General features: G+C 34.3%; 1 protein-coding gene across 1 annotated transcript; it reads left to right on the top strand.

Moving 5' to 3' along the window:
- Positions 1-1,662: 1,662 nt before the first annotated feature.
- Positions 1,663-14,647, top strand: LOC131936684 (GPI transamidase component PIG-T). The gene is made up of 11 exons (XM_059293734.1): positions 1,663-1,900; positions 8,839-9,016; positions 9,165-9,402; positions 9,513-9,599; positions 10,141-10,231; positions 10,719-10,813; positions 10,963-11,167; positions 11,487-11,636; positions 12,623-12,869; positions 13,077-13,247; positions 13,900-14,647. Exons 1-11 carry the CDS (start codon positions 1,699-1,701, stop codon positions 14,042-14,044), a joined length of 1,809 nt encoding a protein of 602 aa, XP_059149717.1. The 5' UTR covers positions 1,663-1,698; the 3' UTR covers positions 14,045-14,647.
- Positions 14,648-14,711: the final 64 nt, after the last annotated feature.

Below are 14,711 nucleotides of genomic sequence, written 5' to 3'. Positions count from 1 at the left end.
TATTTTTTCGCGCGCTTTCACCGCTCTAGCGTTGAAAGCATAGGGTGACACCATTTGGGTGGGGAAGGGGGACACCAAGGCGAAAAATTGCTAAATTTATGGAAGAAAAATTGTTGTCGCCGGTTCAATTAATGGTTTATCAAAGGTAAATAGTGACGATCCCGAAAAACAAGGAGGGGGGGGGGGGCTGACCCCATGACGTAATTTTGCTAACTACAGAGGAAACAATGGTACATCCAGCGGTATTCAGTGTTTTTCCAGACTTTTTTCTCCGGGGGGGTGGGGGGTGGGGGGGGGGGGGTCACCTGATATTTTCGGGAGGGGGGGCGGACAAAAATTTTCGGGGGGGGGGCACTGGTAAAAGTATGTTTTCTATATAAATTCCATTTCGTTCGGGGGGGGGGGTAGACTTTTTTTTTGGAGGGGGGGGGGGGGATCCGTCACCCTCCCCCGAAGAAATGCCTGGAAGACATTCTGGCTGTATTAATAAACGACTATAGTTGCGCATTTTTCTCTTTGCGCATTTTTCTGTGTGCGCACATTTCTGTTTGCGCTTTTTTAATTACACATTTTTCCTTTGCGCATCTTTCTGGTCACCATATTTGCCAATAGTAAAGCTTTCAGCGTAATTATCGCGAGGTAATTAATTTATCTTAAAACTATAGACAACATTGCAATGTAACATCATATTGAGGACAGACAAATACATTTTGTTTTATTTAAAAAAAAATAAGAATAGGCCTATTTAATTTTAATAACTGGAATGGTAGGTCTATGCATTAGGAATTGTGTAACTCATTTATACCGCCAAAATTAAAAATATTGACATTCAATAAAAGCGCGGAGCATCTTGAATAATCATTTTAATTTCATACTTTGCCTGGAGTGCTACAATAAATATTTGTATGCATTATGGTAACATATTGAAAACAATCAAACGTGATGTCAAACATTTTATTTTAAAAAAATATCTAAAAATGAAAACAAAAATAAAAGCCTAACCGAAATTAAGGAAATGTCAGAGTAATAGCATATAGTTAGGACTAGGGTATGGGTAAGGTAAGGCTTGGGGTATGGCTTAGGATTATTAATTATGATTTGGTCTTTTGATAAGGGTTCGGCGTGCAAATGCATCATTGATTTACTTCGAGCACTCTAAGCATTTTTACCCTGGCTTTTTCTTTGGTGTATATTCTTTTTAGTATTTTAGTATTTAATTAAAACGATTTATTATTCACTGTTGTTTTCAGTGCCTCTAGAGTTTTATTCAGGCCCAAGGATGAAATAGAAACTAATATAATTTACTTAGAAATACATACTTCAACTTGTGTCCGGAATTTAAGTGCGTCTTCCCTCCCCCCCCCCCCCCGAAAAAAATTGTCTGAAAGAAAGTTTTTATAAACACTGCTTTTGTCATAACATAACACGATAGGTCTCATAATGTGAATTCCTACACACAATGGTATAAGCTTGTTTAAATATACCCTTGATAATTTTAATACATTAATATTTTAATTATTATAAGATATATAGATCAAGTTGTCTACTCTAACTGCTTTATCTTTTAGTACAGTTTTTAAAAAAATAATTTTAATTGCAATCACTTTACGGCATATATTTTTTTAATGTGGTTTTGGGAAATTAGAAAAATCAAATGTTTACATCGTTGGTGATTAACTGCCGACTTGCATTGCCGCAATGGCTTCTGCTGTAGCATCCGTAATGAAGATAAAAAAGATGATCGTCTTCTTTAGTGCTATTTTATTTTTAAGTGTCAGAGCTTTTCAAAAAGATGAACATTCAGAAGAGCTGTTCATCAAACCATTATCCAAAGGATACGTTTATTCACATTTTCAATTTACAACGAAATGGAATGCTTCAATCCAAGATCCAAAAACATGTATTGTTTGTTGACTGTTGTGTTGTATTACTTTAACTTAGGTACTAGATCTAGGATTTGGCTCCCGTTTTGCGATGCGCGGCGAGATTTTCCTCCCGTTACCCAAATACCGAGAGTTGGCGGACGCGCGAGTGCGAGTGTTTCGTAATTTTTATTATTCTCCGTTTTTGCCTGGTCAATTTTGTTGCGAGGAGTATTTTTTTGAAGAAAAATGGACTTAGCGTATTATATATTTTTTAAAAATATTTTCATGGACTATTTTTTATGGAGTGTTTCATTGAAAATAAGGTAAGTTTAACTTATTCCCTAAACTTCTCTATGGGCTCTACTTGAAATTTTATTGCATAATCTCCATTCTTATCCATTTTTCTCTATTACTGTAAAAAATCGTAATGATTGGATGTGTCTCTTAGCTGCAAAACGCTTCACAGTTTGGTGTACTGTTTGGGACTTTAACTGTTTACAGACTGGAAGTGAAAGTGAACCGGAAGTTGTCGGGTCTCGCTACTAACACTTGTGTGACTTAGTCTAGCTGATATGCTTGTATTACTGTAATTACGATTGTGGCGATCGTTGTTTTGACTCGGGCGATAGTGGCGAACGCTGTTTTGATTCGGGCGATAGTGGCGAATGCGGTTTTGATTCGGGCAATAGTGGCAAACGCTGTTTTGACTCTGGCGCTTATGGCGAACGCTGTTTTGACACTGGTGATCGTACCGAAGGCATTTTTGACTCGGGCGTTGGTGGCGGGCGATGTTTTGACAATGGCGATCGTTGTTTTGACTCTGGCGATAGTGGGAAACGCTGTTTTACGCAGGCGATATTGGCGAGCGCTGTGTTGATGCTGGCGATTATGTCGAGCTTTGTTTTGACGCCCGCGATAGTGGCGAACGTTGTTTTGACGCCGGCGATAGTGGCGAACGTTGTTTTGACGCCGGCGATAGTGGCGAACGTTGTTTTGACGCCGGCGATAGTGGCGATCGTTGTTTTGACGCAGGTGATAGTGGCGAACGTTGTTTTGACGCCGGCGAACGTTGTTTTGACGCCGACGAGCGTTGTTTTGATGCCGGCGATCGTTGTTTTGACGCCGGCGATCGCTGTTTTGACGTCGGCGATAGTGGCGAGCGTTGTTTTGATATTGACGGTAGTGGGGGGGGGGGGGGAAGAAAGGAAGGTCTGGTATTAACAATACACATTAAATATTTGGTGTATTCAGAAAAACCTTTTTATTTTGATGGGAAGGCAAATAATGTACTTGTACTCTTTACTTTTCCAGATAGAACCTACACTTCTAAAACCAGTACATCTCTACAATATGATAAGCAGTTATATGGCCTAATGACAGTTATATGGTCTAATGATGGAACACTATGTAAAAGAGAAATTAAAATAAATAATGTGTTTATCTTTTATTTAGGCAAACTAATTAATTTGTGATATGAACTATTTCCTTTAAAAACCAACCAATGTTGAATTTCTCCTGAAATGTAATATATTAACGAATAAGCAGAAACACATCTTTTTAAATTAAACTATATATTTAGTTTATTACATTTATACGAATAAAACACCTTACATTTCTAATAGGTATAATTTGCCTTTTTTTAAAATTTAAATATATGCGCTCAGTTTTTCAATGATGTCAGGTGTGTCGATGACTCAGCATTTTACATTTTTACCATCCTTTACCTATTTGTCAACTATTTAGATAGAACCATCACACACACTTATTTTAGAGCTTCACTCTAGTTAGTTGTTAGCTTTAGATTCAAATAGATTGAGCCTAAACAAATAGTGTATGAACAAATTTCGTATTTAAAAATAGAGGGTGTACCCTGTTCCACCCCTTATTTTTTGTCAAACAGATAGATTTAAACACATATTTTGATTGTTTCTGTTTGAGAATAGAGTCATCTAAAGCCAGGCAAATTTTGAGACTTAAGTGTTTAATAACTCAAATTTGCCATCATGTTGCATTTCACATCAACAAGACTTCAGTTTTGCGAAATTGTATAATTTATCAGCTTTGTAGCAGTTAAAACAAAAATCTTTTCAGTTATGAATATTATTTTGATTGTAATAACTGACACATCCATAGCTCATCATTCTCAGCAAGTTTGAGCTTAATTTTTCAAAGTGTTAAAATTTTAACTGAGATTTTATGAATGCACTGTATATGAAAAAATAGGGGGGGGTACCCTGTTCTACTTCTGTTTTTGTTTAACTCTGCCCATAAATTTCTAATTTTATTGTTTATTATCCTTGCATATATGATAGATAAAGATATTGCAAAGTTATAACCAATTTGACCATATGGTTTACAAGCTAGGACAATTTTAGTAAACGCTTAAAAAAACTCTATCACAGAAATTGAAAAAAAACCTATGTTAAAAAAATCACCTTTTTTAATACGAAAAAAAATCATAACTATTTAACCGTTTGAGCTACATCAAAAAGGAAAACTGTTCTGTTATTGTAATTTTTTGCTCCTTTTAACTGTAGTGGTTGTTTCCCTATTAAACCAATTTTCAAAATTTATCCTAGTACCTATTTAACTTTAACTTTTATTTATTACTAGATCTAGATCTAGACCTAGAGTCTAGTTTGTAACAAACTAAGAATCTAGATCTAGATATCTAGATCTAGATTTCTAGATCTTGATTTGGTAAAACCTTAGTTTAGCGTCGGAAATTATTGGGTAATGTTTGTTGAGTTTCAATAACTAAAGTTACGGTAAACCATGGTTTATTTTTACGAAGTGTCTACTCGGAAGAAGATTTTTCGGTAATCCCTTAGTTTAGCGTCGGTTATTATTCCGGAATCGTATAGCAGTAAAAAACAGTAAAACAATAACAAAGTCTGTCACACACTTCCGGAATTCACCGGAAGTACCGTAAACCATACTTTATTTGGCGTCTTCTTTTATTTTTAAACAGAATGTTTAAAATTTGGATAGATTTATTTTTGTAATCATTTTTACATTTTGTAATCATTTTTACTATTTTCGTAATCTAGATTTTTTTACTTGGCCTAGCAGCTAGATATCTAGCTAGATCTAGATTTAATTAATTAATGGTCGCAAATCCGCTGCAAGCCAAAAACATTAAATTATTACATTTGATACATTATTTATATTTATATATGTTTTTATTTTTAGATCTACTAATTTAAATCTACTATTATATTTATTCTTGTTTCCTTTTGTCGATTAAACTTAAAAAATTAAAACATTAGTTTACTACAATCGACTTTCAATTTATTTATATTTCAATGGTCAAATAAACCATGGTTTACTGTAACTCTAATTACCGAAACTCAACAAACATTACCCGATAATTTCCGACGCTAAACTAAGGGATTACCGATTTTTCTCTCCAACGTCTCCACTTAGTAGGCAAAAGATAGCTCTGCGCATGCGCAGTGACCTAGGGTTAGGGCTAGAATGAGGGTTAGGGCTAGGATTAGGGATAGGGATAGGATTAGGGTTGGTGTTAGGGTTGTGCGGTTGTAAACACTGCATGCGCAGTACCATCGAAAACATCGCCGCGATGACAAGTCGTAGTTTCTCTCCATTGCGCATGCGTATCGCATGCATATCTTATTCCGGCTAGCATCGGCCTTATTTTTAATATTTGACCATTGAATAATATGAATCTCTAGATCTAGGCTAAATAATAAATAAAGTTAAATTCGATTGTAGATCTAGTAAATTATTTTTTTAAGTTTAATAGTCAATAAACTTTTGTGAGCAATTAAAAACTATCGGTATCCCCCCCCCCCCCCCCCACACACACAACAAGAGATAGTGGTGGGGTCAGTGTGAGGTCACGAGCCCAGTCTAATAGTCATAGCATGAACTGTACTGTCACTTTTATTCCCCCCCCCCCCCCCCCCCATCCAGCCAAACAGCACCAACTATGTACTTGGGGTCACTGTGAGTTCATACAAGTTTAGATATCAGTGACCTTAGTTACTATGAGGGGTGGGTTAGTCTAGCCCTAATCGTCAGCTTTTGCAAAGATTTCAAAAACAGCTTGGAGAGTGAATTGAAAATACAGGTGGTTAAATTATACGTAGACTACCACTAATTTAACAGTTTCCCTCATGATTGTTTTATTAGACTACCTGCCTGCAACCTCAGACAAACTTAAGAAACAGCTGGTAAAAAAAAAAGAGGTCAAGATTTGTATGGCCGATCATTCTTTCATTACATAACAATTTTAAATACTTGTAACACATTTACACGGTCAGCCACCACACATAAAAACAAAAAAAAAGACAGGTCTAACACTCCTCCTCCTCCCCCCCCCCCCCCCCCCCCCCCCCCATCCCAATGACGTAGTAACTGAGAAATCTGGTTTCTTCTGCGATCCAGCGAAAAACGTCATACCACAGTGTAGACCCGACCAGACTTTTTAAAGTCTGAAATACACTTTTCTAAATTCCAGACTGTGTACGAACCCTGTTAAACAATGTTTAGTAGCAGAAATATTTATCTGAAACACTTTAAAATAACTAGTTATACAAAATGATTAGTAAAGCAGTATTTAACATATAAATCTAACCAAATTTTATACGTTCTGTATTAAAAAATAAAAGATGACGCCAAATAAAGTATGGTTTACAGTACTTCCGGTGGCTTCCCGAACTGTATGACAGACTTTGCCATTGTTTTGCTGTTTTTTACTGCTGTTGCATTCTGGAATAATAATCCGACGCTAAATTAAGGTTTTATCCTAGATTCTACTTACTTCTAGTACTTACTTTACTATTAATAACTTACTAATAGTAGTAATAACTTAGTAATAGTATCTAGTCCTATAAGTATAGAAATAGTTTAAATTAAAATAATGAAGATGAAGTACAGTGTAGTGTACACACTGCACAGTAATTATAGTAACTAAAGTTCCACAGCGGAAAATTCCTAACTCCCGATTTTCATCAGGTGATATTTTGTAACCGTTTAACACTGAAACAAACCAAAAGTACTATATTACTCTGCTGCTATTCTACTCTAATATGTATGAGTCATTTTGTATTCCTATGCATAGAATTTGAGATATTTAATGTTTTAGTGACTTCACTACTTGTGATATTTCCCCCCCCTCCCCCCCCCCTAATTTTTTTTCCTGCACCCCGCCTGCCCAACGATCGTATTTTATTTGTTTTAATCCAATTTTAATAACTAAAATACATATTATTAATTAATAGATTACAAAACCAAATAAAAAACACTTTGATTAAATTTATTAACTACACATCACGGATGACCCTGTGATGACTCAAGGGACGCAACTATAATAATCATAACACAAGGGACATAACAATCACTAACAAAACATAAGCTAACATTTGCTTAGACATGCTTGTATGTAGAGACACAAACTAGTTCTAGAACAACTTTGAAGAAGTAGATGATCAAAATGATTAAAAACAACAGAAAAAATTAGGCCTATAGATTCTAGACTTAGCTTGAAATATAGAGTAATTAAATCTAGGCTGGTCTAACTCAAGTAGTTGGTGATACAGCAAGGTGAAACCACCCTAATCATTACCCAAGCTGCGGCCACCCCCATTTGACTTCTCAGGTTGCTTTAGTAGCCTTAGCTATAGTATTTACAGCGTCCTGCACATATGTATAAGCTATTTATAGTTAACATAGTTATAAAAAGCTTTTATTGGTTGTTTTTAATCGTCTCATCCCGGAGCTAGTGTTTTCATCCTGGGGGAATTGGGATCACCAGCTGACATCATACCTAAACTTAGAAACTTTAAAAACTTGTCTTCCAGAAGGAGAAAACAAACAAAAAATTGACATGGATGTATTTAGAAATGGACATGCGTACAGCAGATATAGGTAGTTTCATATAAAGCATCCAAACAATTATTATACAAAGACAACTTAAGTCTTAAGTGAATGTCACTGTCTACAAAATCTATTAGTTAGTGACCAGTTAGTCTTAGTCTTATAGGTAGCTAATTTGTTGTTAACTCTCAGAAGGCTATTTCACAACTATTTGACTTGTAGTTCTCTTTTTTTAGCAGGCCATTCAAATTTATTTTTAAATTTAATGTCCTGCACATGTATGCTTATTTTTTTTATATCTTACTATTACACTCTATTTTTTTACAATTTTCTAAATGTTCAGTGGTCTAAGTCTAACTGGTTGTGCATCATGCAGTTTATTTTCGCGTTGTGGGATCTATTCCTTTTGGCACAAAGTTTTTATTTTGCTTTTTTTTCTATTTTACTGTAGGGTTAGTTGTTAGAGTAGGGTTAGGCAATAATAAGGTCCGGGGTTAGGGTTCAGGGTTAGTGATAAGGTTAGATCTGAAAACATTAGTTCTACATAATAATACATATTGCCTAAATAGGGGAATTTAAGAATCACAGAAAGATGCCTCACTCTGATTGGTTGGAGTACAAATAGCCTGCTGAGGGCTATTTGTAGTGAACTACTAATATCCGCAGCCTTACTTAACATCCCCTTAATAAGAAGACTCTATTACTATTATGACACTGGTACATAAGAAATCCACTAAAAATCTAGAAATATTTTTAGATCTAGAAGTCTAAATCAGGATATAGATCTAATCTAATATTTTAATTTTTCTCAACAAACTATGGTGAAACTCCATTTTAGCGTATTTTTTATTTGTTGCTTCGCGCGCACGTCCGGTTTAGCGTATCTTATTATAAACACAACCAAAACAAGCTTTTTACGCATTGTATTTTTTTACTGGTGATTTATTAGGCCAATTAAATTTTCTATTATAATTTGGTTTTGAAAGTGACCAATAAGAAACAATCTTTTTTTGTTCAAACAAATGCATTTGTATAAAAGAGTCAAACCTTTAGTGGCAATGTTGTTGGCTGTGTTTTCAACAATAATAATTGTGCTAACCAATTCTTAGAGCTAATTTTAATACATTTTCAGTTAGCCATTATCACCTTTTCCCCAAATCTCTTGGAGAAGTGTTGATGCGATACGGTGTACAAGAATTACATTTGTCACAGACTCAAGGACTGTGGCGCCACAAACTTTGGGGCTACCCTGTCCATGATGCACCACCTGGAGCTGCATTGTGGGTTTGGTTTAAACCAACTGTCAAAGAGTGAGTTCCTCTCATTCTCCTCATCTTGAAGATAGCATTTCCAACTATGATTTAAAAATACATTTTTTAAAATTGGCATATTAATTTTATACTAGTGTTAAATACTAAACTTGAGCAGCACAAACAATTAAATGATGAATGCTTTCAGTGTTGATGCTGCGTGGACTGACTTAGTGAATGCTGTTTCTGGACTGTTTTGTTCATCTCTGAACTTCCTGGACTCTAAGATTACAATTACTCCAAGTTGGAGTTTTCGACCTCATGGCATTGCTCCAAAGAGTGCTTCTTTTTTCTCACATTCTGTCAGATACGGCAATCTTCCCAATGAAATTGTTTGCACAGAAAATCTGACTCCATGGAAAAAATTGCTGCCCTGTGATTCTAAGGTATGACTGTCTACATCCTGATTTTTTAAATGTGTTTTTCCCTAAATTTCTATGTATCATGCTAAAGATCAGTAATAAAGATTTGTACTTTATTTTTGTTTAAAATCCAGGCAGGATTATCTACCCTTTTCAATGCATTCCATTTTCATGATTCTAATTACCATTCACTTGGACTAGATGTTCGTCCCATTTGTGCTGTAAGTAATGTTATTATTTATTTAGGTTTACAAATAGTATTCTTATGTCAAGTTTAAAACTGTAGCTTGAAATAGTAGACAGGTACATTGACCGATCCAAACGACCCTACCACCTGCACACACACACTCGCTTCACAACAAACCTGACTCTCACCCACCCCTGTCAAATTATTAACAATTATTTAACATTTTACTTTATTCTCAAATAAATGTATGGTAAAAAAAGTAAAAGTAACTTGCTAAAAATAGATTTAATTTGAGATTACAAAATTAAAATATAGTCGCATTTTATATCAATCTCAAAGAAATATTGTAAGCATTATTATAATGGACCATGTCAACTTATTCATTGCACCTTAAGGGAAACTACTAGAAAAACAGAACCCAAACCTGACCATGACCCTATTAATAAAAAAATACCACTTTACAGCTAACAACCTAATAGTCATTTATTGGTCACTGGTAGGAAGAAGACTGAGAAATCTGCTGAGAATGATCTACAATTAATATTCCATATTCCATACTTCAATTGACATTTCAGAATGCTGCATGTACAGAGGAAGCTCTAGAACTTAGTCAAAGTCTCAGTGTAGTGAAAGATGTTGTAAGCGTCAGTCCTTTGGGATCCCCTAGTAAGCTTTTAATTACTTACACACATTAGACATTAGCCATTTGGGATCTCCTTGAAGGGTTTTAACTACTTACATACACTAGCTATTTGGGATCTTCTTGAAGGGTTTTAATTACTTATATACATTAGCTATTTAGGATCATCTAGTAGGGTTTTAATTATGCACATTTAATTAGCCACTTTGGATCTCCTAGTCTAGTAATGTTTGATGAATCATTTTTCAGACTGGTCATTAAAAAGTCTGTTTGGTAATCACCTAGTCTAGTAATGTTTGATGAATCATTTTTCAGACTGGTCATTAAAAAGTCTGTTTGGTAATCACCTAGTCTAGTAATGTTTGATGAATCATTTTTCAGACTGGTCATTAAAAAGTCTGTTTGGTAATCACCTAGTCTAGTAATGTTTGATGAATCATTTTTCAGACTGGTCATTAAAAAGTCTGTTTGGTAATCACCTAGTCTAGTAATGTTTGATGAATCATTTTTCAGACTGGTCATTAAAAAGTCTGTTTGGTAATCACCTAGTCTCCAGCTGCCCTATTGCATCAAAGAGTTCAATAATGATAGAAGTCACCAATAATGAGGTGAGAAGCTTATAATAATGAGGTGGCAAGTTTAACAATGATAGAAATCACCATTAATGATGTAAGAAGTTCTCTAATTACAAAAATCACCAATGAGGTAATATTTATGAGTTCATCCTAAAATGTCAAATTGTGTATTTGCTTTACAGAATGAGTCGTTGTACAGTCTAACACCCAGTCCCAGTGCTACACACTCAGTGAAAAGAGGACCAAATGAGCACACATACGCTGTGTATGATACAAATCTAATAACCAGGGCAGGCAGAGCTTTGAATATTGCTTTCACATATAGTGATCCGCAGAAGATGATAAAGATTAGTCCTCCCTCTCTTTATGCCCATAGATTTATTACAGGTATAACTGTACTTTCCACCTTATTAGATTTATTACTTGTATAACTTTTTGTACCTACTACATTTTTAGCCTACACATTTCTTCTCAGTACCAACAGTATTTTTTCATACCAACAGTTCAGCTTGCACAGGAAAGTGATACAATAGTTCAGTAACTCTACTCCAGTATTAAACACTTTAGAGAATCCAGTTTAAAACTTGAGTTGCCAAAGCAACCAAAGAGTTGTTTGAATCCATCACAATTTTGTTGGGCTAAAACTGTTATTAAAAGGTTTTTTATGAATTTTTTTTTAAACTGACTGTTGTTTTATGTGATATAGGTTATGGTTTAGAAAATGGTGGCATTTCCTGTCAAATCTACAATCAGCTGTCCACCAACTTAACTATTCTCTACTTTGATACACTACCTTGGTTTACAAGGGTGAAGTTTAATTCTCTCCAAGTACTTAACAATGGTAGAGCTGTTCCGTGTAAGTAAATCATACATTAATTTTGTGCTTTAAGGGGATATGCTGTTTTTTTCTATTTTTTACAGTTTAAAATCTAAAGCCTTTTGAATACTAATCATATTTGGCATATAAAAGTAAGTATTAAACAGCAAAAAAAAGGGTCTAAAACAATTTTGGTTGTCATGGAAACCCAAAAAATCTCCGCCATTTTGAATTTTTCGGTACTTTTAAAAATACTAAGGCTTTTTTATTTATGCTCCTATAGCAACCAAATTTAAATTGCTTATATTTCAGTATATATTAAAACTTTTGTCACGACAACTTTTTGAAATAACTACTAGTAAGAATTTTACAACGTCTAAAAAATAGTACCCTTTTTAGTATTCAAAAGTTTCAAAATTTGCATATTAATTACCAAATACTTTTTTTCTATAAAAGTAATCACAATTCCCTCGTGACAAAAGTTGTATATTTGCATCAAGAACAATTACTGAAAATATGGTTGGCATTGTTTAATAAATAAAAAAGTAGTAGGATTTTTAGTGTTAAAAACATGCGAACTGAGAAAAACAGCCAAAAGTAACGAAAACTAGGTCAGGAAAGTACCATATCTGTGTAAACTGCAAAGCCGATTGTAAGCTTTGGGTGTTTCCGAGATGTAGGAAATTAAGTTTATTAGATAGCCTACATGATAAATCCAGCTTTCCAATGATGTCAAATACAATATAATGACGGATAAAAAACTTTTCATAGAGAGCTTGTAAGATTGGGAAAAATTGATTATTTTTTAATCAATAGGGTCATAAAAATCGTAATTCAAACACATAAAAAAATTTTTTCTCTTTAAAGTTATTATTTTCTTTATACAAAAATGGACAAAGTATCCAAAAGTGCAAGAAACCGATCATGACGAAAAACTAGAAATTTTGTGATTTTTTTCCTGCGCATATCCCCTTAATCATAACAGCATTTAGTTGCATGTATTCTAAGTCAACTTTTTGAAACAGATAAAGTTCACTACACGCCTGCAAAGGATAGATCAAGACCACACCACTTGGAGCTGTCTTTTGTTCTGTGGGCTAATTCTGTCACAGAATTACATTGGACATTCTCTCGAGCCTACCTCAAGTGGACTGAGTATCCACCAGATGCCAACCATGGTTTTCATATAGGCTCAGCAGTCATTACTGCCATGATTCCCTCCACGCTGGAGTACACAATGCCATCACAGTTCTCCTCACAGCTGGATTCTATGTAAGGCTCGCACACTTAAACTTTTTTTATTTCAATGTTAGATGTCGGGTAGTTGTTAGGGTAAAAAAAACTGAATAGCCTTGGATTGGCTCATGAAAGTTTTATTAAAATTAGAACAAATAGACAACCTTAATTTTATACGGAAAACATTCCTCTTTCAATATTGATTCGATATAAAGTCATGATCTGTTTATAACCAATCACCAGATTGTTCCAATCTGAAGAGAACAGTACAAAGTTCCCTCTGCGAATTCACACTGAGAGCCTGCTAGTACAGTTACCTACGCCAGATTTCTCAATGCCTTATAATGTCATTTGTTTGACTTGTACTGTTGTTGCTATAGCATTTGGCAGCATCCATAATCTTACAACTCGAAGGTAAAATTTGTTTGTGATGTGCTTTAAGATTTTAGCTAAGCATTAACTCTAATAGTTAGGCTATATTCTGTCTGTCTGTCCGTCTTGAACGCTCTAGAGAAAACACAAAGAAATTTAAAAGATGCACAGTGAAAGACTGTGAAGTCAAATACAACATATAGGACGTTTTCAAAACAAAACGAAATATGTACAGTTTTAAAGCCGAAAGGTACACACAATAAAATGACATTATTGATTCTAGAGTCAACTTAGAATTAAAAAGCCTTTGCCAAAAAAAACAATAATAAAGAAATCATCGATACTTGAGAAACTAACATTACCGCCTAATTTATTTGTCTAATCTTCAAAGTGGTCTGCATGCAGTTTCTTTCAGGTAGGGAGGGCAAAGCCCCCCCCCCCCGCTAAATAACATTTATCTTACCTTCTGCCCCCCCCCCCCCCCCCCCCAAAGAAAATTTAAATTTGCCCCCCCCCCCCCCAGGAGAAAAATGAGAAAAAAGTCTTAAAGAAACACTATGTGGATGGTTGAGGATTAGAGAAAAAGACAACACTCAACCTGGCGCCTGTTGTATTTCTCCATCTAGTAGAAATTATCTTGTAACTAATTATGAATTGAAACAATTTAATATAAATATTTTTTTTTTCTTGACAGATTCACACAGTTGGATCCTACCTCAAAGAAAGGGCTTGTGAATAAAATCAAATCCTTTTTTATGAGATCTAAGTCAAAAACAGTAGCTGAAGACAGGGATCAAGGAAAAGTAAGAGAGACAACTCCAACTAACAAAATTACATAACTTGAAATGTTCTCTTATTTTTATAAATTTTAAAAAATAAAGAACAAATTTGCTTAAAATATTAACTGCAGTTTATATAAATATATTTTTTTTCCCCCTGATATTTACTGTATGAAAATTGTCTTAGTTATATTTTTTACATGAACCTGCAATTTTGAGACATTTAATAGTTTGTGTTGTGCTTGTGAACAGGCAACCATTCCATATTAGCTCAGCTTCATAATAAATGGGTCTGTAAGAAATGTTTGCACAAGCTTCTGTGTTTAGTTAAAACTGGTCTCAAGCTAGTTTTATGTAGGTTGCAGAAAGCTGACATGATGGTTACAAGTTTGATCAGAATGTTCACAACCTGCACATTGCTTCAGGGATAATATACTTCAGTAAAATGAATAGCTAGTATTTTTTAAATGTCTAGCTATAAAGCATTCTTTATCACTACTGCATTTGTTTTTTAAAGTTGATCTTCTGGTTATTATTTTGTTTATAAACAATTGATTTAGAATCAGAATGTATGTGTTGGTGAACTAAAATAGTTTCTTGTTATTGTTCTAGTTACTATATGTAATGATCTGATTTAATTAATAAATTATTAAATGAACACATTTATACATGAAACATAGTTGCTCTTTATTTTGTACCTGACTTTTTAAACTTTTAAACCAATTTA

The sequence above is a fragment of the Physella acuta genome, unplaced genomic scaffold, assembly GCF_028476545.2.
Source record: "Physella acuta isolate Inbredline_101_S28 unplaced genomic scaffold, ASM2847654v3 ptg000184l, whole genome shotgun sequence".
Taxonomy (NCBI): domain Eukaryota; kingdom Metazoa; phylum Mollusca; class Gastropoda; family Physidae; genus Physella; species Physella acuta.
This window is presented reverse-complemented; position numbering and strand designations above follow the sequence as displayed.